Genomic DNA, 25911 nt, shown 5'->3' with positions numbered 1-25911 from the left:
TGATCAGGACAGCAAGCACCCTGCACATAGCTTTCCTGAAGACAGACTGATATCCCAGGCAAAACCCGGTACACGGATTTCACTCCAGCATTGTCGAAATGATGTAAGAAAAAAAAATAAAGAAATCATCCAGATCCAGGGTTAGATAAACGGCTTCTCAAGGTTTGATTTTGACAATTTAAAAATATCCACGACAATAATTGCCACCCAATGTCTTGCAAAAAAATCACGTGTATTGTATGATTTGGCATGCCATACATCTACCACTGCAATACCTAAAGAAACTAAACAAAGTAAAGACACCCAATGTGCATAAAGAAGGTCACTGTCTCAGATGGTAATGCTACAGACGCTTCCCAAAATGTTATAATTTCTACCATATTATGTCCACCTTTGTCGGCATCCTCAGAACCATCCCCGTCAGTTGCATGGGATTGTATTGTCTTAGGTTATGTGAGATTCCACATTTCAGATTATCAGAAGAGTACTTCTATCCATCCAGCAAAAATAAAGGCAATGATTTGCTTTTCATATTTTTTCATTGGTTAAATTGATGTAGATATTTTTGCACTTTCGAATATTCTCAGAATTGGCATGAAGACTATGGTGAAAGAAGGGGTACACCTAGCTCTTTTGCTGCCTGAGGCGAAAACTGAAACCACATTCCCCCCCCAATGCCAGATTCTTAACCTAACCTCTTCCCTTCAGCCCTACTGTTAAACACATACTTGGAAAATATTACATACAGAGCTACAGAACATACAGGGTAATACAGCGCCACATTCCTCTTACATCCAGTGACATCTCATCTGATGTAGACGTTCTTTTTCCTTATCTTCTCCGTTCAGACCAGACCGCCATGATGATTTCTTTCAGCCATCTCTTCTCTCTGCAGAGTTTGACAAACAGACACCTTAGTTTCCCACTTTTCCATCCTCCTCCCACCTTCTGAACACCCCATCCTGCCACCTCTAATACTATGCCCGCTGTGCTCCCAATACTATACTGCAGAAAGAGATAATCCCCCTGAAAATACTAGTTCCACACAGATAGTTCCCCTTCAATAATTAAAAAATATTAAAAAGGACCATTAAAAAATAACGGTGCCCAGCAAATAGTGTCTCTGAAACTTATGGTGCCATAAACAGTGTCCTCCAAAAATAATTGTGCTAAGCTGATACTGTGCCAGGGTGCCTCCCAATGTAACAGTCCTCCCCTAAAGTCCCACCAGTAGTAATAATTCTCTGCCAGAGTGCACATGTCCCTCATTTTGCCCCATTGACTTGCATTGTGGGTCATGACGGATCCGTCTTGCTCCACATCCCATGAAGGAAAGAAACCGCAGCTTTGCTGTGGTTTGCTCTCCGATATGGGAACGCAACGAAACGGAACGGAATGCTTTTTGGAGGATTCCGTGCTGTTCAGTTCTGTTTTGTCCTCATTGATAATGAATGGGGACAAAAACGGAAGCGTTTTTTTCCAGTATTGAGACCCTATGATGGAACTCAATACCAGAAAATAGAAACGCTAGTGTGAAAGTAGCTTTAGCCTGGCAGTGTCCGTGGATTACGCATGACAACCAGAATGCAAAAAACAGACACACGACCAAACATGGATTTTTTGAGGACATCTTCCTGGTGGAATCTTGTTACGGGTGTCATCATGGACCTAGACATGCGAAAGAGGCCTAATTGTTCTCTGATTCTGTTAAAGTTTGAAGAGATAACCAAGACAGTTACAAGGTGGGCTGATCTAAGTCACAATTATAGACAAACACAATGTAACTAAACTAATAACACAGAAACATTTGCACTGTTCATGCCTATTATTAAACAAATTGAGTAAACATTTACAGAGCAGATAGAAAAAGTAAGTGAACCCTTCAATATAATCATCTGTATCCCTTTTTAGCAGCTGTCACCCTCACCAAATGTTTCCTGTAGAGCAAATAAAATTTACACAAGATTGAGGAGGAATTTCGGACCATTCCTCCCTGCAAATATGTTTAAGTTTCTCAATATTTTTGGGGTTCCTTTCATGTAGAGTCCTCTTCAGATCATACCTCATTATCTCCATGGAGTTAAGGTGAGGGTTGCCCATTGCAAAATAGTGCTTCTTTCCAGGTTGGTTTCGAAGCTTAGTTGTCTTGATGGTGATGGTACATTGTTACGGAAATGGATTTTAGACTTTTTGACTGATAAAGTACAGTCAGTAAGAGTTGATAATCTTTTTTTCATCCCTTGTTAGGACTAATACTGGTGTTCCCCAAGGACCTTTTTGTATTCCTTATTTACACATGATTATGTTCCCATCCATGGCAGCAATTCTATAATCAAGTTTGCTGATGACACCGCATTAGTTGGTTCAATTAAGGGTAATTATGAGTCACCATCTAGGGATGAGGTCAGGCAGCTAACCGTATGGTGTCATGAGAATAATTTGGAACTTAACGCTAATAAAACTAAAGATGTAGTGGATTTTGGCAGGTCAAGGAGTATAAGACATGTCTCTGTTTATATTGATGGAGTGGCAGTAGAGCAGGTACCCAGTTTTCAGTTTCTTGGAGTCCACTTATGAAAATGACATCCTATGCGATGTTCAAAAAGGCTACATGCAGATGACCGTATGTGTTTTGCGGTCCGCAAATTTCCATCCGTATGCCATCCATTTTTTTTTGCGTATCCATTGTAACAGTGCCTAAAACGGACAAGAATAGGACATGTTCTATTTTTTTTTTGCGGGGCTACGGAACGGACATACTGATGCGGACAGCACTAGGTGTGCTGTCTGCATTTTTTGCGGACCCATCGAAATGAATGGGTCCGCATCCTATCCGCAAAAAAAAAACGGAATGGACACGGAAACAAAATACGTTTGTGTGCATGTAGCCTTGCTGCTAGACTTTTTCTGATATTTGAAGAGAGCACACTTGTGTTCGTCGATATTGGTGTACCATCGCAAGCATTTTGACATACTGCGTTGCAGCGTGGTTTGGCAATTGCTCTGTATATTATCGGTACCAGTTACACCGTGTGGTGAAAATGGCTCAGCGTATCATTGGATGTCAACTACCCTTGATTAATAGTCTTTATCAAAAGTGTTGTTTGGTCCAGGCTGGGGGTTATAGAAGACATTAATCATCCAAACTGTCAATTACTTACGCTTTTACCATCAGGAAGGCGCCATAGGTGTCATCACTCTCCTACAAATAAGCTTAGAATTAGTTATTTTTTTCTCCAGAAGCTGTGAAAATGTTGAATTCTGATATGACTTGAACTCTTGTGGAGTATGTTTCTAATATTTATGTATTGGTAATTCCTATTTTTGTATTTATAGAAATAACAGTTTTTGCATTTCCGGTTGGATGCTAACTGTATTTAATTGGCTTTGTATTTTTTTTTACTTGCACAATGACAGTTGATTCTAATTTAATCTGTTTATCATTTTTACACTTCTTAACCTGTTCTGTTAACCTTGATCTTGGTCTGGATTCATGTGTGTTTTGATGTTATGACTAGTATTGAACCCCTTTAACAATTTGACCATTATCTTCTAGATAGAATGCCAAAAGCTGACAATGGGAACCTCAGTATTGCCTCTACCTTCATCATTGTTGGGTTTGAGACCCTACGAGAGATTGAGCTTCTATTATTCTCAATCTTTACAGGTATGTACATCCTCACTATTGGAGCCCATATCCTCGTCATTACATTGGTGGCAGTGGACAAACATTTACATAAACCGATGTACATACTTCTAGCTAACTTCTCCATGCTTGAGGTGCTCTACACCACCGTGACTGTTCCAAAAATGCTTGATGCCTTGCTGACCCAACATAAAGAGATTTCATCTCCATTCTGCCTGGCTCAGTTCTACTTTTTGTTTGGCTTTGGAGCTTCAGAGAACTGTCTTCTTGCAGTGATGGCTTATGATCGCTATATAGCCATATGCAGGCCCCTTCGTTACACCACCATGATGACTGGTAGAACCAGCATTAACTTGGCTCTTGGAGCTTGGGTTGGAGGCCTCCTGGCTGCTTTTCCTCCCGCTGTGTGGATTGCCACTTTGAAATTTTGTTTCCCTAATTTTATAGACCATTTCTTCTGTGATTATGCCCCTCTACTGAAACTCTCGTGTGAGGACACAACAGCAGGAGAGTTTGTCTTTATGGTCATGTCCTGGAGTGTTATTTTGGGTTGTTTTATCCTTATCATGGTGTCCTATGCCCTCATTATTTTTGCAGTCCTAAGAATCCCATCAACTGCTGGACAAAAGAAAGCATTCGGCACTTGTGGTTCCCACCTTGCCGTGGTGTCTATTTTTTATGGAACTGTCATTTTCATGTACATTCGGCCCACCTCCCATATTAAGTTTTCACTCGACAAGGTGATCTCTGTCTTCTACTGTGTAGTGACTCCTTTGATGAATCCAATCATATATTGTCTGAGGAATCAGGAGGCTAAGGGTGCAGTGATCAAAATGCTACATATGCTGACAAAAAGTGACAATGACTTGGTTTTGAGAGCCCATGTGGCCAAAAACATCAGCTTTCTGGAAAGTAGAAAGGACTAATTCCAATATAAGAGAATCCCATTATACAGGGCAGATACATGAATGTGACTTCATCAAATTTCTCTCACAAAATTTTAGTAGTTGATTTTATCTGGTATGCTCTGGTCTCAGCTTCACAACTGCAGCGAATCCCTGAGGGGCCGGTGCAGAAGATGCAAGTGGTGGTTGCCCTGGTAAGATGTTGTCTCACATTGTACTCTCCAGGTTGTTGCTCCATGGGGTTCGGTGCAGCCATAAGGTGATGTGAAGGAATCAGGCAGAAGTAGAACAACAAACGGTTTTCTTTACTGAGTGCAAAGGATGAGTTACAGGACATCTGTGTGTAGTCTGTATGAGATGCAACGTCTCTCTCCCTAGATGATGCGGTATGGTGGCAGACAATTGCACTCTAGAGTAGCCCTCTGTCTCTCATGAGTTCCTTTCTCTATGGCTACATATTGGCACCTGTTTCTGTAGATTTACAGGCTTTTGGGTTTCCCTAAGCTGTGCTATGGTGATGGGTGTCTTAACATGTTCTCCCCTCACCCGCAGCAGGATCTATGAAGCTTTACTTGCTGGTCACCCACTGATTTTAGCTACGAAGAATATCCAGTATACAATTTGGAACTGCTACCGTGTTAAACATATATCCGATATGCCTAGTTTTGCTTATGTTGCCAATAATTCACATTTGATACAAGCATCATTTTAGAGACAGGATGAGTAAAATGTGCCTTTCTGAAATTTAATACGGAATAGTTAATAAAAAATTATGCTTTTGTATATACGTCAGAAGGTCACAGCAGTGGAGTCCATGAGCTAGGGCTACCACCAGTTTTGAAAACATCCACGTATACAAAAGTGAACTGTTTGTTCACATTGCCCAAGCACAAAAAAATGCAGTGTTTCGAGCCACATAGAGTTCTTCATCAATCATCCGCCTTATTACAAATTTTTCTGGACAAACAGGCTGCAGCACCGTATACATACTGCAGACACGGTTCAGAGATTTCCATTATTGCCAACAGTTTCATCAAATTGGAATTGATTTGGCAAAGATGAAGATCTGCCAAAGGGCTTTGGGAATTAATGCAGCGGACCAGACCGCAGGGGCAGTATGTTAGTGCGGTGGGTTGATGGGGGTTAGTAGTCGTACTCACGGTTTTGCAGCTCCCTAGGTCGGCGTGCAGTGATGAGGAAGACAGCACTAAATCCTCCGGGGCACTCTCTGTTGCAGCGAACACCAGCCAGCTGGAAGTTGAGGTGATGGTAATGGGTATGCTTAGGGTGCTTTGGTGGCTGGGCCCCTGTGTTGTTCGTGACGCCAGCACCGTAAGGTGCAATTAGGAGATAGAGTTGAATTATGAGAGAGGCAGTAGTTGAACCAAACAGGAACTTTACTTGTAAATTGTAGTCTTGCATTAAGTATAGAAGCACTTTGTCATAAATATAAAGTCAGGTCCATAAATATTGGGACAGCGACGTAATTCTAACATTTTTGGCTCTATACACCACCACAATAGATTTTAAATATAACGAACAAGATGGGCTTTAACTGCAGACCGTCAGCTTTAATTTGAGGGTATTTACATCCAAATCAGGTGAACGGTGCAGGAATTACAACAGTTTGCATATGTGCCTCCCACTTGTTAAGGGACCAAAAGTAATGGGACAATTGGCTTCTCAACTGTTCCATGGCCAGGTGTGTGTTATTCCCTCATTATCCCAATTACAATGAGCCGATAAAAGGTCCAGAGTTCATTTCAAGTGTGCTATTTGCATTTGGAATCTGTTGCTGTCAACTCTCAAGATGAGATCCAAAGAACTGTCACTATCAGTGAAGCAAGCCATCATTAGGCTGAAAAAACGAAACAAACCCATCAGAGAGATAGTAAAAACATTAGGCGCGGCCAAAACAACTGTTTGGAACATTCTTAAAAAGAAGGAACGCACCAGTAAGCTCAGCAACACCAAAAGACCCGGAACCCACGGAAAACAACTGTGGTGGATGACCGAATAATTCTTTCCCTGGTGAAGAAAACACCCTTCACAACAGTTGGCCAGATCAAGAACACTCTCCAGGAGGTAGGTGTATGTGTGTCAAACAATCAAGAGAAGACTTCACCAGAGTGAATACAGAGGGTTCACCACAAGATGTAAACCATTGGTGAGCCTCAAAAACAGGAAGGCCAGATTAGAGTTTGCCAAACAACATCTAAAAAAGCCTTCACAGTTCTGGAACAACATCCTATGGACAGATGAGACCAAGATCAACTTGTACCAGAGTGATGGGAAGAGAAGAGTATGGAGAAGGAAAGGAACTGCTCATGATCCTAAGCATACCACCTCATCAGTGAAGCATGGTGGTGGTAGTGTCATGGCGTGGGCATGTATGGCTGCCAATGGAACTGGTTCTCTTGTATTTATTGATGATGTGACTGCTGACAAAAGCAGCAGGATGAATTCTGAAGAGTTTCGGGCAATATTATCTGCTCATATTCAGCCCAATGCTTCAGAACTCATTGGACGGCGCTTCACAGTGCAGATGGACAATGACCCAAAGCATACTGCAAACGCAACCAAAGAGATTTTTAAGGGAAAGAAGTGGAATGTTATGCAATGGCCAAGTCAATCACCGGACCTAAATCCGATTGAGCTGCATTTCACTTGCTGAAGACAAAACTGAAGGGAAAATGCCCCAAGAACAAGCAGGAACTGAAGACAGTTGCAGTAGAGGCCTGGCAGAGCATCACCAGGGATGAAACCCAGCGTCTGGTGATGTCTATGCGTTCCAGACTTCAGGCTGTAATTGACTGCAAAGGATTTGCAATCAGGTATTAGAAAGTGAAAGTTTGATTTATGATTATTATTATGTCCCATTACTTTTGGTTTCTTAACAAGTGGGAGACACATATGCAAAGTGTTGCAATTTCTACACTGTTCACCTGATTTGAATGTAAATACCCTCAAATTAAAGCTGACAGTCTGCAGGTAAAGCACATCTTGTTTGTTTCATTTCAAATCCATTGTGGTGGTGTATGGAGCCAAAAATGTTCGAATTGTGTCGATGTCCCAATATTTATGGACCTGACTGTAGATGGTAAAGCTGTAAATCCCGATTAGCAGGCTCGGTGAGGTGTTGTATGTAGGTTCCAGCTCAACTGTATAGAAGTGATGATCTCACTTGTACTTGGTTCCTGATCTTGCTCTGGTTACTCAGCCTTTCAATAATAGTTTGGATCCTCTGTGAGTTTTATTCTGCAATTCAGCAATATTTAGTGATTCAGTAATTCAGCAACCCAAGGGCGGTCTCCCTCATGGCAGGCAAACTCTCTGCTCCATTCTTTGAAAAGGTTGCACAAGATACAGCCATTATTCTCTTAAACCCTGGAAGGGTCCCTGGAAGGGGTATAACAGTAAAGGATCAATAAGTCCTAGTCTTGGACTGCAAAAGGTTGAAGTAGCTTCACTCCCTGGGCTAGGCCCAGGAGGACAGAGCCAAGTCTGTCTCCTCTCCTTCTAACTCCTCACTCCTAATCTCTCTAACTTCCTGTGGCTGACCTATATAAATGGTGTTAAAGTGACACCTAGAGGTGGATATGTGTACTGCATTGAACCAGCCTGAAATGGGAATTTAACAGCATTGACAAAGGAAAATACAATAAATAGTGCAAAATGACATAGGATGGCACAAACAATTTTGGAGTGTTCCCATCCACCTGGAGTGGGACACTACATTAATGGCATACTTACCTATTTGCTTGGGTTGTCTAGGGTCAGTACACTTTTGACAGAGAAGGCGTGTGTCCTGCAAAGGCTTCTAGCAACTGCCATTAGGGAGAGCTTGCAGCATATGTATTTTATATTGATCTCCCTGACTTCACTGTAAATGTACATACACAGTTGAGCGCTAGTGATGGACGAACACCTGCCGGGACGGTTCGCGAACGTGATCAAATTTGCGATCTCCATTCCTTTTTTTTTTTCAATGCGAAATATTGGCAATATAATTTTCGCGTACGCACAGTACCCAAATGCACTATAAAGAAAGTATATTGGTATATAACACCCCTGCTTCAATCCGTTTTTTGGGGGACGACTGGTATATCACACCAGGAGAAATTATTAGTTCCAATAGCGCTTGTCCCTCTATATACCTGCAGTATCGCAGCAGAACCGCACACAACTGCCGCACAACACAAATGCACTATAATATACTGTCTAACATAGAAAGTATATTATAACATTGTGCAAGGAAGGCAATCCATTAGAATATACATGAAGATAAAACGTAACCTTTAATAATGTTACTATGAGGGTCCATTCACACGTCCGTAAGTGTTTTGCGGATCCGCAAAACACGGACACTGGCAATGTGCATTCCGCAATTTGTGGACCGCACATCTCCGGCACTATAATAAAAAATGCCTAATCTTGTCTGCAATTGCGGACAAGAATAGGACATGTTCTATTTTTTTTGCGGAAACGGAAGCACAGATGCGGAAGTGCGGATCCGCAAATGCGGATGCGGACAGCACATTCCGGCCCCATTGAAAATTAATGGGTCTGCACGGAATGGTTACGGACCCATTTTGCGGATGTGTGAATGGAAAAGATATCCCTCAAAATGAAAATAAATAAAATTATTAAAGTTAAGCAAAAAGCATAGATGTGGTCGGCAATAACAAGTGCTCGGTGGCACTAAATCAGAAACCATATGTCCTACCACAATCCGGGGGGGTTCCAGTGCACATCGATGAATCCCGGAGGGAAAGCAAACACCATCCATCCCTGGGCTAGATGATGATGTGGTATTGAACGACAGGGTGGGCAAAGAACTGTCTGGCCCTGATAGCCTAACCACAGACCACCCGCCCTGATAAGAGCGACCCCGTCCGGAACCTTACCCTATATAGAAATGGCCCTAGTGAGCCCCTAGGCCCCTGACTTCCAGGTGATCACTATATAGATCTATATGTTTTTGACTCATTATAAAAGTATATTATAAGTATCTCGCACCCCTATGTACTGCACACCTATCGATAGCACACCTATACCAGTCCTTAAAAGGACTTTTGTGGCCCTATTAGCTAGCGTTTGGTGTCCCTAACAGCCTGTCCCTGCTCCACACAGCAACCGCTCCCTACACTGGCGAAACACTGAATGTAAAATGGCGGCCAGATCAGGTTTATTTATAAGGTAGGGGGTATGTCCATGTGCTGAAACGTCTCAATTGGCTGTCCTGTCCCACCTTATGGATGTGTCATGGGTCAAAGTTCTTCACAATGTAAAAGAATATGGCGGGCGCGAATATCTCCATATGTTCGCATGTTCGGCGAATCGCGAACACGCAAAGTTCGCTGCGAAACAACCGCCGGGCGAACCGCAAGGCCATCTCTATTGAGCGCCATTATTCTAACCACCAGCTAATATCCAGAGTAACCGCTGTGTGCAGCACAGACAGCAGCTAGACGGGCCCGGAGTGACTGATTACAGGGGTATTTCCATAATAATGATCACTGTTAAATCTGTTAATGATTTGACAGTGATCAGTTTTGTAAATATATTTGATTAACAAATTCCCACCGTTTAGGATAAAATTAATCCCCACTTACCTCGTTGTTGTCATTCGGTCTCCCCTGGTTACGGCCACCGCTCTTCTCCGGAATCCCGGTGGCCGCGCTTGCGCAGAAGACTCCTCCCTTTCTCCCAGCCGCGCCGCTCACTGTCCTGAACGCGCACGCCGCCGCGCATGCACGATGGTGACTTCTTCCTGGCCAGAATAGTACAGAGCCGCGCACGCCGGCTCTGTACTATACTGGACAGGAATAAGTTACCATGGTGCATGCGCGGCGGCGTGCGCGTTCAGGACAGCGAGTGGCGTGGCTGGGAGAAAGGGAGGAGTCTTCTGAGCAAGCGCGGCCACCGGGATTGGGAGAAGACTTCAATCAAGATGAAGCCCGTCCCCAGCCAGAATCCAGGAAGTGAACGGTGCGCTGGCAACAGGCAAGTATAAATAGGCGAAGTGGGATAACCCCTTTAAGGTCCTGGTCAGTTGTCACGGGTATCTGGAGCCATGCTGACTGCAGTGCATCCTACAGCTGCTGGGTGGAAACATAGAGTGAACATGACCATCGAGGTGGTCCCACAGATGCTGAATTGGATTCAAGTCAGGGGAATTAGGGGGCCAGGGTAGGTAGGCCCCAAGTGCAGTAGGGTTTGCTAAACTGTTTTAGACACATATCTGGTAGCCCCCTGGTTCATTTTGGTGGTGAGGTGCTCCACTGTAGCGTGTTGTTCCGCTCTCACACACCTTCGTAACTGACGTTCACCTCTCACATCAATGGCACGTGGTGCTCTGCAATTTCCATGTTGATTATTCACAATGGTGTCATTTGTTCACTCACCATACACTTTCAGCACAGCAGCACGAGAACAGTTCACACTGCGCAGGTTCAGTAAATACTACCACCCTCGGCCCAAAACCCAATAATCATCCCTTTTTACAACTCTGATAAATTGACCCTTTTACCCATGGGGATATGTGTGCAGACAGCCTATCACACGCCTTATATACCTACCAAGGGATATGTGTGCAGACAGCCTATCACACCTTATATACCCACCGAGGGATATGTGTGCAGACAGCCTATCACACCTTATATACCTACCGAGGGATATGTGTGCAGACAGCCTATCACACGCCTTATATACCCACGAGAGATATGTGTGCAGACAGCCTATCACACCTTATATACCTACCGAGGGATATGTGTGCAGACAGCCTATCACACGCCTTATATACCTACTGAGGGATATGTGTGCAGACAGCCTATCACACACCTTATATATCCACCGAGGGATATGTGTGCAGACAGCCTATCCCCCCTTATATACCCACCGAGGGATATGTGTGCAGACAGCCTATCACACCTTATATACCCACCGAGGGATATGTGTGCAGACAGCCTATCACACCTTATATACCTACCGAGGGATATGTGTGCAGACAGCCTATCACACGCCTTATATACCCACGAGAGATATGTGTGCAGACAGCCTATCACACGCCTTATATACCCACCGAGGGATATGTGTGCAGACAGCCTATCACACACCTTATATATCCACAGAGGGATATGTGTGCAGACAGCCTATCACACACCTTATATATCCACCGAGGGATATGTGTGCAGACAGCCTATCACACCTTATATACCCACCGAGGGATATGTGTGCAGACAGCCTATCACACCTTATATACCCACCAAGGGATATGTGTGCAGACCGCCTATCACACCTTATATACCCACCAAGGGATATGTGTGCAGACAGCCTATCACACACCTTATATACCCACCGTGCCAGCTCAGCACACGTGACTTCCTTCATGAGTTACACACTGCTGACATTGAAAGTAGGAAGTGGTCATAATAATGTGTATTATAATTATATATGTATACAGTGAGTGCCCCCTTGTGTCAGCAAGAACTTTAATATTTAACCCCTTCCCAACCAGTGCGGTACATGCCATGCAGAGGGTGCCATAGCCACTGGGTGCCTGCTGTTTCATACAGCAAACACCCGCAGTTAATGTCAGATGTGACCACGGCCTCTGAATGTGCTAAAAGCTGGTAGCATGCACTTCCGAGTGTGCTCCGGCTCCCCACGGCGAAGATCAGAGGAGCCGGATGCACTGTGAGGCAGCTTCAGTCCTCTGGAATTAACTAGTCAATGCATTGAAGTGCATGAAAGAAGCAATCTGATGATTTCTTGTTATTGTTCCCTATGGTAACTGTAAAATAGTGTAAAAAAATGTTTTAAAAAATATTTAAAAAAAAATATATATATATATATATATATATATATATATATATATATAAAAATTCAAATCAAAATTAAAAAAAATACAATCATGGATATCGCTGCATGCAAAAATACCCTTACTATTAAAATATAAAGTAAACAGCAAAACGGAAAAAAAAAGTCAAAATAGATGATTTGCCGTTTTTTGGTCACTTCATCGCCCACAAAAAAATGTAAAGAAGTCTTACACAAAAAGTCTTACTCTTAGTCCTTGGACATGCTGGGAGTTCTAGTCCCATCCTCTTATACATCCCCCTGTAATGTGCTCTAATATTAAATAATAGACATGCTAGGAGTTATAGTCCTCTCCTGTTATACCTCCTGCAGTAATGTGCTCTGAATTAGGGCTGGGACGATGGATAGGGGAGGGTAGTCATCCACCTAGGGTGCCACTTCGCTACCCATAAAGGGGGGAGCACTCATGGCGGTCCAACTTTACAAGCCTCAGGCCGCTAGGCCTCTAGCCTGTGAGGCATTAAAACAGAGCAAGAAGCTGCAATGACATCACTGCAACCTCCTGCTCCGGGTCTCGCATGATGACGTCATCACGTGAGACCCGGAGCAGGAGTGGTGATGTCATTGGGACCGCATGCATCAGGATGCAGCAACACAAGCCACAGATAAAACTGTGGTCTGCATCACAGACATCGGCGGGGGGACGGGAGGGAGGCAGTTTTTTTTATACAACATGTCCACACTGCTGGGGGGACCAGGGAAGAGGGAAGGAGATCATTATATATACTTGGCACTACTGGGAAGGAATGGAGGAGCATCATATACTGGCACTACGGGAAAACATTATATATATATTGGCACTATGGGGGGAAGCATTATATATTGGAACTAGGGGGGGCACTACAGGGGGACATTAAAGGCCACTGGGAGCATCATGGTTATATTATTACTATTAGGGTACTGTAGGGGCGTTATTATTATTTGACACAATATGGAGGGCATTGCTACTAGTGGGGGCTATCCTGGGGAGTATTATCACTATTGGGGGAACCATTACTAATGAGGGCAGTGTGGGTGTATAGTATAGTGTTTGTGGACATGGGGGTAGCAACAGGCACAGTATTGGGGTAGCTTCAAGAGGTTCTCCAGGTTTTTTCATATTGATGACCTATTCTTAGGATAGGTCATCAATATTTGATCGGCAGGGGGTCTGACACCCGGCACTCCCGACAATCAGCTGTGTGCACATGCCGTCTCCCTCCTCTCTTCCTGCACTGCTGCTGTATGTCTATGGGACAGCAGCAGTGAACAGCACGCGCCGTCTCCTCAAACAGCTGATGGGCGGGGGTGTCGGACTGTGTTTTTAGCACATTTTTGAAAGATGTGGGCCCCCCCTTTTGATTTTGCCCAGGGCCACATTTTGTCTAAAACCGGTCCTGTTGATGGCCTATCCTAAGGATAGGTCATCAATATCAGTAAAACGGCTAGGGCAGCGCTAAAGCCCGCCCATCAGAGCCAGTGATGTCACCGAACACACTGCCGGGCGGAAGCTTCCGCCCGGCAGTGTGTTATTATAAACAAAAGAGCCTTTGCAAAGGAGAGCATCGGAGCATGCACTGTTCCGATGCTCAAGTCAGGGGGGCTGCCTGGGTGAAAATGGAGGTTTGTCCGGGTTCAGCTCTGAACCTGGACAACCCCTTTAAGACAGACGTTTTATTCAGACCGGCGCCGCCTCTACATAACTTCGGCTGATCTTGCGCCAGTCTAAATGTAAAACAGCTTCCTTGCTGTCTTACATATAGACTATTTTCTACGCCTAAAACAGGCATAAAAAATTATGAATGAGACCGGCCCATCCCCTTCCCCGACATGCCAACCTTTTTAGACCTCCCGTGAGCTGGGAAAAATTGCAGATTGAGGCACAAATAACCTTTGCGCCACAATCTGCGCCAGAAATACACCTAATATAGGCGCATTTCTGGCTAATAAATGATCCCTTAGTCTACAACTGCCACACAGAACGATCGGCTGGCAGACAGGAACAACTGATCTTAAAGGGGTTGTCTGGGTTCAGAGCTGAACCTGGACATACCCTTCTTTTCACCCCGGCAGCCCCCCTGATGTTGGTATCGGAGCATCTCATGCTCCGATGCGCTCCCTTGCCCTGCGCTAAATCGCGCAGGGCAAGGTCTCTTTTGTTTTCAATAACACACTGCCGGGCAGAAACTTCCGCCCGGCAGTGTGTTCGGTGATGTCACTGGCTCTGATGGGCGGGCTTTAGTGCTGCCCTAGCCGTTTTACTGGCTTGGGCAGTGCTAAATTCTGCCCATCAGTGCCGGTGACGTCACCGGGGTTCCTGACAGCCCCATGGAGAGCCCCTGTATGTCACCGGATCTCCAAAAAATGCCTTTGCCCTGCGCGATTCGGCGCAGGGCAAAGGAGAGCATCGGAGCATGAACTGCTCCGATGCTCAAGTCAGGGGGGGCTGCCGGGGTGAAAATGGAGGGATGTCCGGGCTCTGAACCCAGACAACCCCTTTAACTTGTTTTTACACCCAGGAGACTCAAAAGCGCAATGGTTTAAAGCAGTACTGCAAAAAGGCTCCAAAGCATGGCGATTACAAGTGATATTGCAAGGAAGCTTAGGCTATGCTGGATACAGTGAAATCTGCCAGGTTGTTGCTCTGCCGGAACAGCCTTCCAAAATTTATAGCTGGATACTGCCATTCACCACCATTGACTACAATAGTATTGCAACCACATTATTTTAGTTTTTTTTTGTTTTCTTCCGTCTACCTAAAAGATTTCAGTTTGTTTTTCCATTGAGTTGTACAGTTTATAGGTCACATTAAAGGTGGAAAAAGTTCTGAAATGATTTATCTTTGTCTCATTTTTTTACATCACAGAAACCTGACATTTTACAGGGGCGTGTAGACTTTTTATATCCACTGTATATATATATATATATATATATATATACACTGCATCTATTATACCTTGTATATCTCACATCAGTACACTGCTCAGTGTGTGTATATATATATATATATATATATATATACAGTGGCGATCAAAATTAGAGAACAATTTAAGAACACTTAATTTTTTTTTTAAATAATGTAATCTATGTTGATCATCATTTGAAGGATTTTTTGTAAGGGGTACACCATGCCATTAGAACAGTGTTTTCCAAAATAACCAAAGTATATCAACATAAAACCTTTATTTTTCAAAAAAACTGATGATCATAATGAGAGAACAGCAATGACTGTAGCACAGAGACAGATTCTAACTACATTTTCTGGAGGTTACACCAGTCAGCAATCAGTAGAAGTGTACAGACCCTTGCTTTGAATGACTTCAGCACATCTGCGGCCACAGGACATCACTAGTCTATCGCTCTGGTGGGATTTTGCTCCACTCTTCTTCCACTCTCTTCTGCAGTTCTGTGACTGTTGTGGGTTTCTTGACCATACCTTTGTCACCAAGGATTTTCCAGAGGTTTTCTATTGGGTTTAGATCAGGACTCTGGTCATTGTTTCAATGTTTTCAGTTTCATGGAACTGCTTTACCCGTTTTGCTGTGTGACAGGGGGCATCGTTCTGCACTGGGGCGTAACTACCATAGTGGCAGACCATGCGACTGCTACGGGGCCCAGGGCAAGAGGGGGCCCAGGGGGCCCAGTTGGGATTATCTTCTCTTCTACTGGGGGTGAAAACTTGATCAGGACTCCACCCTCTAAAAGGAACAACTTTTAGCAAAGGAGGCAGTGAAATAAAATGGCCCAATGGTCATTGAAAGGGGTTTAGGTGGACGCCCTTCTGTCCTATGTGGGGGGCCTGGTTTGATCCTTGCTATGGGGCCCTTACTTGTCTATGTACGCCACTGGTCCTGCATGAAAATTGCTGGCTGATTGAGTGATGAACGCAAGGAAGGAACCACGTGTTGTTGAAGAAGGTTCTGATAGACACTTGCATTCACTCTGCCATGTATCTGTACGAGACGTCCAACTCCTGCTGCAGAAAACATTCCCCAAACCATGACACTTCCTCCTCCACCTTTCACTGACTTCTTTACACACTTTGGGTTCAGTCTTTCCCCAGTTTGTCGACGAACATAATGTTTCCCATCAGACCCTAATAAATTAAACTTGCTTTCATCACTAAAACGAACTCTGGAGCACTTCTCCTCTGTCCACACAACATGCTCCTCAGCAAAGGTGAGTCTAGCCTTTTGATTCTTTCTGCTAAGGAGAGGTTTGGTCACTGCAGAGTGGGCTATCAGTCCAAATGCTCTTAAACGCATGTTGAGACAGATCCTTACCCTGTTCAGTGCTGAACTGACGAGCAATTCCAGCTGCAGTGTTGAAACGATTACCCATGGAGATTCTCCGCATGATCCTGTCCTCTCTTGCATTTGTCTTTCGAGGGCGACCAGCCTTCTTGGGGGACTTGAATGAGTTTGTGATGTTGTAAAGATGCAATATTCTAGAAATCACAGACTGGGAACGACCAACTTCTCTTGCTATGGCTGATAGGGTCACCGCTTTGGCCTTCATCTGGACAACCTGCTGCCAGAAGGGTTCAGTCACTTTGGAACGGCACACCAAGTCAGTGAAAACTGCAAAGTTAGGCTGCCAGTTAAATAGGGTTTGTCAGATATTACACATACTTATATAGCAGTATGTACAGATATATAGTATATATGCAGAAGTGGAGGACTGTGGAATGGCTGAAGAGTAATAGTCTGGAATCATACACCTGCAAGAAAGAGAATGCAGGTAAAAATGGAGAGCCGCTAGGTTCCTTTGGAGCATGGAAAGCCAAGCAGTGGCTGCTGGGGTAGGGCCTATGGAGGACAAGTTGAAGAACTGACTCTCTGTGAGCCCTGCGGCAGTGCCAGGGTGCCCCAAGGAAGTGAATCAGGTGGAGAGAGGAGTCTCCCCATAAGTGCGCTACAGCAGACGTGCTGAAGGAATGACCCGCTAACTTGCTGTGACGGCATCAGGCTGGAGATGCTGAGAGTAAAGACAAGAAGAAGCCCCCACGGCCAACCCCTTGTATAAATGTTAACTGTGCAAAACTGTTCTGTTTGAGAAACACCTCCATGTTTTCTACATATTCCACCTGGTGCCGCCTATAACATTTGCGCCACTCTCCGTGCCTACCCATGGCTATAGTTTTACTACTTTACATCAGCAGGGAGAAAGAATATGTGCTGTAAAAGGGGAAATCAGTCCCAGAATGAAGCTGTGCTGATACATGAGAGCTAGTGAAAACAGCAGCACCCTGGACAGACAGGCCTCACATTCAGCATTAGGCTGAATGCACACGGCCGTGGAACACGGACGTGAGCGGTCCGTGGTATCCCGGCCTGGCATCCTGCTGACAGCAGGAGCGCACGGTGTCATTGGTTGCTATGACGCCGTGCGCTTCATGCCGCCGCTGCACTACAGTAATACACTCGTATAGATCATACCAGTTGTAAGAGAGTGTCTGGAGTGGTCGTGGCCCCGGTGGAGTAAGAGCCGGGTCTTTTGTGTTTTGTCAGTCTACACTGATCCTGGCAGGTTGGTTATCTCTGGCCTTAGTTGGGTAGGGAAGGAGTTAATCCTTCACTATGCTCGGTGGGTGTGGTCTGCCTGCTACACCCAGGGCTGTGAATATAGGTTTGATGCTCACTGACTGTGGGGCTGATGAAGTGTGGTCTCCTGTCTCACTGCAGGAAGCTGTACGGGAGGCTGGTCGCACGGTCGGGCTGAGCGCTGTAGTCCACTCGTCTAACAAAGACTGCCCAATTGCTGCAGGCTCAGCGAAGGACCAAAAGAAGGGATCCTGTGGCCGGAGCCAATCCCTTGTCCAGGCCGACATGTGGCCTGTCTAACTTGCACGAACTTGGACAAACCCACCCCACAACAAGGTGTAGTACTGATCACGGATGTGAGAGACTGTGTGAACAGGCACCAAGACGCCTGCAGCGTTTGGGGATCCGTTGTGGGAGGTGGGGTTTATGAACATTGCTGTTGTGTGAATTGCACAGTTTTGATGTGATGCACTGGAGTGAATAAAAAGAGCACGGTTTGGACACAAAGCCTGTCTCCTGAGCCTCTATACTGCCACCGCTACCACCTGCCTACCAGAGCAAACCCCCACACAGTGTATTACTGTAGTGCAGCGGCAGCATGAAGCGCACGGCGTCGTAGCAACCAATGATGCCGTGCGCTCCTGCTGTCAGCAGGATGCCAGGCCGGGATACCACGGACCGCTCACATCCGTGTTCCACTGCCGTGTGCATTCGGCCTTCCTGGGAGGGACATCTCCACATGAGAAAAGTCTGATGTCAGGAGCAGGTTATAGACTGAATATCAGGGAGTCTGAAAATGAATAAAGTTTGGAGCCTGAAACTTTTTTTTTCCATGTTAACAGTGTCCATATCCTTGGCACTGAACTGAGCGCGGAGACCCCCATGATCTCTAGAAGGAGGGGAGAGAAGAGTTGACTTCTCTCTCGGTGAAGGACAGGAAGGGAGACGGACTCAATAGAAAGTCTATGGGCCCGTCTGGTGCAGCCAACGTAAGTGAGTGCTTCTATCTCCTCGTTCTAGAGATCGGTGGGGGTCTCAGCACTCAGACATCCACTGATCAAAACTTTTCACATGGCCACTTTAAGTATATCAATATGTGGTGGTAATGGACAGGTGATTGAAGCAATGCTGTATAGACACTGACATGACTGTCCCATGTGCACCAGGGTCAGCAGGGACCTCGTTATTTCTTATACCGATGGCGCCGGGCTCTGCGCTCTCTATATAAGGGGTGGCTATCGGGATAATAATCAGAGATTGTGGATTAGATGCACTGCGGGATCCTCATACACAGTCGGTCAGCTTTGTTACTACTTTTACTTCTATGACACCTGTGGTAGATGACATTTTATAGGGTTTTATATGTAATACAGTGCAATGTTAGGGGTGGAAAAACCGTAATCCCTTCCTGTCGCAGTGTTTTTATGTTTTTTAATGTTAGTTTTTTCATCCCTGCCTTCCTTTCCTTTTTTTATTTTTCCATTCACCTGGCTTTATGAGGGCTTGCAGGAGAATTTAATATTGCATGCAATGTAATGGGATGATATGGAGAAAAAAACACAATTGCGCCGCAGTTTTTTTTTTACGGCGTCACCTATGCGTTAAAACGGACATGTTTTCCTTCATTCTGCGGGTCAGTATGATTACAGTGATATAGTTCTTGTGTTCTAATACATAAAAAACCTAAAAAAAAATAAACCTATTTTTTTTTCTTTTCATCACCATATTCTGACTTCCACAGTTTTTTTATATTTACGTCTACGGAGCTGTATGGGGGCTCATTTTTTACAGGGCAATCTATAGTTGTTATTGGTACCGTTTTACGGTGTGAGACTTTTTGATCACTTTCTATTCAATTTTGTTTGCGAGGGGAAGCAACCAAAAAACTGCGAAGAGACCACTTAGATTTTTTTCCCGTTATGCCTTCACGGTATGGGATGAATACAATTCTGTTTTAACAGTTCAGACATTTTGTTAAGCGGTGATGCTAATGAGGGTGCATGGGCGCATGATGTCGGGAAGGGGTTAAAGGAACTACAAAACCCAGCATGCCTGGTCATTGTATACAGAGGTCCCTGTATATGAGCAAACACCAGTCAGTCATTACTATTCCTCCACATATACCGGTGAGAAAACTTTAAAGGGGTTCTGTACCCAGGCCAGTGATAATAGTCGTGACATCACTGGCCTTTGGAAAACAGCGAGAAGACCCCTTCACTACTGCGAGCACTGCTGCTGATTGGCGGGGGTCCCGTGCGTCAGACCCCCGTCGATCAGATGCTGATGATCTATCCAAAGGATAAAAAGGTGTAGAGCCCCTTTAATTTCAATGGGATATAATATCATTGCCACAATATGGAGAGCAGCAAAGCACACACGAACACATTATGGACCAGGTCCCTGTGCAGAGGAGCTTGCAATCTATGTGAAATACAGGTTAAGGGCTCACGACCCTACATGACCGTATGCATTTTCCGGATCCACAAAAAATACAGATGACGTCCGTGTGACATCCGTATTGCAGATCCATTGTAACGATGCCTATCCTTGTCCACAAAACGGACAAGAATAGGCAACGTTCTATCTTTTTTGCGGAACGGCCATGCGGACATACTGAAACGGAATGCACACGGAGTGATTTTCGTTTTGTTTTGCGAACCATTGAAATGACTGGTTCTGCATATGGGCCGCAAAAAAAAAAAAGGAGCAGACACAGAAAAAAAATATGTTCATGTGCATGAGCCCTAATAAATACATGAGGGGCAGGAACAGGCAATTGTATCCCTGCAAGACAGAAGTCAGAGAGAACTTATAGAATCAGTTCCTCAGGGGAGTTTTCATGTTATATTTGCGGATTTGGAGGGTTGGAGATTGAGGAAGGGAATTCAAGAGAGGAAAGGAAGCACAAGAGGAGTCTTGGAGATGACCATGAGCGGTGGTGGTGGGGCTGGAAGAGCAATGTAGCAAGACACCTAGGATTTGGTTCTACTAAAAGCTGTACAAACTGTGCATGGAAGCGGAATCGGAAAGGACTCCTGTCTGTCACTGATAGAAGACGGAGGTACCTTAGAAACTTAACAGACACTCCACAGAAAATGGAGATAAGAGGGCAGAGGATTAGTGCAGAAAAAGACCGAATTTATGTAGTCTACATCCAGATTTCAGATACTAGAGAGAAAGAGCTGGGAACTCAGTGCGAGGAGCAATAAGGAAGCCACTGCAATTACCCCTACAGGAGGTTACTGAAATGAGGGTATGGTGGCAGCAGGGTGGGGTGAGGACAAAGCTGGAGATGGAGAGAGCGGTTGGTGGAGGGAGAGAGTTCCTGGGGACAATAGGTAATTTAGGGCAGGGAAAGTAATAGACAGCTAGTTGGCTATGGGTAGTGAGAGGGCCTGGGGAGGTCTTGGGGGGCTAGGGAGGTCTTGGGCAGAGCAAATTTTTGTTTTAGTTGGGGCAGTGCGCATCCACGGGATTCCTTCACTGACCTAAAGATCACTCAGGGAGGTTCAGAAACAATCAGCAATGATGCTACATTGGAAGAAGGATGGCCGCACTGTGAGGAGGCAGAAGAATTCCTGTTTGCAATGAGGCTGAGGAGGAAGGTTGTTATCCCTCGATGATTTTAGGATGCTGCAAGGCAGGGTAAGAAACCATTTAACTCTCTATTTAAGGCATGGGCTGATGATTTGGGGACAGCCCTAGTATAATTCATCCTGTTGACACTCCTTGACCCGACTTTTCTGCAAAATGCCCCTCCTATTTCAAACCACAATAATGGGAGTTCCCAGCACTCAGTTACCCAATGTAAGCCATCAACATGTACTTATGCAGGCTACTTCTCCTCACATGCCCAGGCCTTAAACCAGGAGGGACACTCAGGGTTAGATAGGGTGCTGCAGATTAGTATGGGCACTGCAACATAATTTTCAGTGCCGGAAGCACCTCCTGAGCATGGACCATATTGAGTATGGATTCCCCGTGTGACAGGGGGTAGGGGCCAATAGGCAAGCTAACATGTAGAAAGAATGCAGCACCCTTCTCTATTTATTGAGCAAACTTCATAGTGATGTTTTGTCTTGCACAGAAGTCTTTATCAAGGTTTGATAAAGACTTCTGTGCAAGTCGAGCATTGCTATGAAGTTTGCTCAATCGATAGACCTTTGAGACACTGACATAAGGAAAGTGCTGCGGTTTTTCTACATGTTTGGTTACAGGGACCTTTGAGCCGAGGCCCGACACTGTATGCACTAAATCTAATCCTCATAGGAACAAGGCAAGATCCACAGTAGTGGACACTAGGTGGTACTGCTGATGGTATGAGAAGTGCAATAGGCAAGCTAGACAAGCAAAAACAATGGAACAGCATGGCCCATCGGAGAGTAGGGCTAGTCAGAAACAGGGGGAGGAAAGGAACAGATACTCGGCCTGTGTTTGTGTTACAGGAGCTCAGAAAAGTAAGACCAAGGCCAAAGAAATGTTGGCGCCAGAGCAAATGGAGCCTCGGTTGGAGAGGCACTGACAACCTGGGTGAGTCGTCCTCCGATACGTCTGCTGATTTATCAGAGGAAGAGGCTGGAGTCCCTCAACTTTGCATGTTGTGTTTTCCCTATGGGGAAGGGGTTCTGTAAAACTGAGTACAGTGGGGGTGAAGAATGAACTCAACAAGTTAAGAATAACAAAGGAATTTAGAGATTTCATTTTATGGGATAGACTCTTGGCAGAATTAAATGGGGTAGCACTGTGTCTGGAAGACCCACAGTCAAATCAGAAGTTGAGGCAGTTCACGGCCGCAGCATGGTCCTCGAGTTTGGTGCATATTGGGGTGGTAGATGGTGCACGGGACAGTGTCCAGTAGCATGGAAAAGCTTTGATATGGGGAGGAATGTGGTTTTACTGGAGAGGTTCCCTGTTATGGTGGCGATAGAGCTCTGGGCTAAAGGGCTGAAGCACAAATGGCTTATGTTTTGGTCAGACACCATGAATGTGGTCAGTTCAATTAACAACTTGTCACCCAAGATAGGGCCAGTACTGACACTGCTCAGGAAATTAGTGTCGAGGTGTATGCAATGCAACATTTGGTTAAGGCCAGATGCATCCCTGTAGTCAACAATGGGGTAGCAGATTATCCAGGGTAGACTAGCCGCTAATGCTTGCATTATATGTGAGCCATGTCCTAACAATGTTGTAATTCCATTCTCGATGTCCTGGTCAGAAGCTCTCTGGAAGGCAGCCTGGAAGACATGGATGGACATTAAAGGTGTATTCCCATCTCAGACAATAGGGGAATATCGCTAGGATATGCCCCCATTGTCTGATAGGTGCAGGTTCCACCGCTGGGACCCGCACCTATCTCGTAAAGGCAGCCGGCAGAGTCCCAGGGGGCGCACTGCACATGTGCGACTGCCCTTCATTCATTTCTATGGGGCTGCCTAAAATAGCCGAGCTCCGGCTCGACTTTTTCCATCAGCCCCATGGAAATGAATGGGAGTGGTGGCCGCTCAAGCGTGGTATGCTCCCATTCACTTTTATGGGGAGAGCGCTTAGTGATGGGCGTACCCAGGAAAACCTGGTACCCACACCTATCGGACAATGGGGACATATCCTAGTGATATGCCCCCATTGTCTCAGATGGGAATAACCCTTTAGGGAAAAGTATGCTAGTGAAAGTAATACAGAGGTGTTGTGGAAACTGCTGGGTAAGATGAGAATGGGGGAGGGTGTCCTAAGGTAAGGCTGCAACCATGCGGCAGTGTTGTTTGTTTTTACAAAACTAGGAAGTGATTAAGACCCAGGCAAAGGATCCTGCCAAAGAGCTCAAGTGGTGTCAAATGCAGGAGCTAATGGGAGAGGCAACGATTTAGGTCCCCGGCTTTAGATATCCTGGTCATCCATTCTAGAGGAAACGACCTCAAAACTACGTAATCACTACAGTTGATTCATGACATCAGAGGGACCATTGGTAGCTAGGTGGTAAGGTGGTCATACCTAAGGTGATCTGCTCTCATATTATACAAAGAAGGGTATGGTGGTATGCAGACAGCATCCTTGTGGTGGAGAAATCGAGAAGAAAGGTTAACAAGGCCTTCAAGAAGTTTGTCCTGTCAAGGGGAGTCTCAACCATGATTGCATCAATTCCAGCTGCCTTGGTTTGTATAGGGCTGACTGTGTCACCTATCAGATATAGGTTTGAGCATTTGTAGTAATTATTTGTTGGAAAGATGCCTCTGAGGGTATAAATGAACAGTACATGTGAGTTTTCTGTAATATGCGGGGTATTGAGGACTTTTTGTTGGCAGAATTTCAACCAGCTAGGTGGTACCAAGTGATACCTGGCAGACCCACATGTCGGGCTAGGTATTGATGAGTAGGGTACTGGCTGTCTGTGGGCAGGGACACGTCTGAACGGGATGTCCTTCATGGGGGTTGAAAAGCTGTAGGTTTGGGATGATGCAAAAACTTGGTTTGGGATGAGGTAGCCCAGCCGGCAACAAACTGGTGGTGAAACTAGTTTCGGACAAATAGTCCTGCTGGCAAGTGAGACGGTTGAGGTGCTGAGATTTGGGCCGGGCTTCTCTAAGTGATGGCGAAGCGGGTACTTAATAAATAAATGAAGTCGCGCTTGCCACCGTTTTCCTCTAAACTTTGTGTCATGTTGTTTTTCTTTCTGATTTTGTTCTTTGTAATAAAAGTAAATCCAGTGTTATCATCATGAGAATATATCATTCCTTCACAGGGTTTCCATCATCATCATCACCATCACACCTGATGAACATCACTCCACCTACAGAATTCTTCCTTTTTAGCCTCTCAGACGCTCCCGCACTCCGTCTTCCGCTCTTCATATGCTTTCTTCTCATTTATCTGGTCACTATCTCTGGAAACGCCATTCTGTTAAGCGTCATAGCGCTCAATCCCCGTCTTCAATCCCCAATGTACCAGCTCTTAAGGATCTTCTCTCTCACGGACTTCTCATTTTCTTCCACCACTGTCCCCAGTATGTTGTCTACAATGTTAAGCGAGGAAGCCATCATCTCCCTCCCCTCATGCATTACTCAGATCTTTTTCTTTCACACCTTTGGAAATAGTGAAAACTTGTTACTGTCTGCGATGGCTTATGACCGGTATGTTGCTATCTGCCACCCACTGAGATATTCGGCAATCATGAATAGGCACACATGCTTGACTATGTGTAGCGTGTGTTGTGTGTGTGCTTCTTTACACGCGTTCCTCCATGCTATTGTGACATCTTGGTTGGAGTTTCATCACCAAGAACATATACCTCACTTCTTCTGTGACATCCCTCCACTCCTGGAGATATCTTCCTCCGACACAACATTCAACCAACTTCTGATCTTCACAGAAGGCTCCCTGGTGGCCCTGGTCCCTTCTTCACTTACCGTCCTTTCTTATGTTCGTATTATCATCTCTATTCTTCGTATTCGCTCATCCACAGGTAGACAGAAGGCTTTTTCCACCTGTGCGTCCCACCTTACGGTCGTCTTGCTCTTCTCCGCTTCGGCCGTCTCCATGTATTTCAGGTCTTCATCTGTTTCGTCACCTCACAAGGATAAATTTGTCACTCTCCTGTATACCGCATTCACTCCCATGTGTAATCCTTACATATACTGTCTGAGAAACAATGAAGTAAAAATCACTCTCAAGAAGTGGTTGCCCTCGAACAAGTCAAAATGATAAAACTGTCTTAAGGCGATTTCCTTGATTATATCTGGTACCAAAAAACACGCTTTGAAAATAATGACTTTGTATTTTGAAATATAAAGCGTCTAATGCCTGACTTTAAATTTGTAGAAAAACAAATCACCATTGTTAACTCCATTGTTCGAAATTTTATGAAAAAAATATTGTCTAATAAAGATAAATGTCAATATTCAGAGTTGTACTAAGGTCATAGGTGTGTGATGTGGGGCAATAAATTCAGTAGTAAGTTGTAGAA

At 44.9% G+C, this 25911-nt stretch overlaps 2 protein-coding genes across 2 annotated transcripts; both read left to right on the top strand.

The window, feature by feature from the left end:
- Positions 1–3561: 3561 nt before the first annotated feature.
- LOC120978206 (olfactory receptor 10C1-like) lies at positions 3562–4572 on the top strand. Its single transcript, XM_040406430.1, has one exon. The coding sequence runs from the start codon at positions 3562–3564 to the stop codon at positions 4570–4572; it is 1011 nt and encodes a 336-aa protein (XP_040262364.1).
- Positions 4573–25007: 20435 nt separating this feature from the next.
- On the top strand, positions 25008–25649 carry LOC120978205 (olfactory receptor 5V1-like). Its single transcript, XM_040406429.1, has one exon. The coding sequence runs from the start codon at positions 25065–25067 to the stop codon at positions 25647–25649; it is 585 nt and encodes a 194-aa protein (XP_040262363.1). The 5' UTR covers positions 25008–25064.
- The last annotated feature ends 262 nt before the right edge of the window (positions 25650–25911 follow it).

Source organism: Bufo bufo, chromosome 8 (assembly GCF_905171765.1).
Source record: "Bufo bufo chromosome 8, aBufBuf1.1, whole genome shotgun sequence".
In the NCBI taxonomy this organism is placed as follows: Eukaryota; Metazoa; Chordata; class Amphibia; order Anura; family Bufonidae; genus Bufo; species Bufo bufo.
This window is presented reverse-complemented; position numbering and strand designations above follow the sequence as displayed.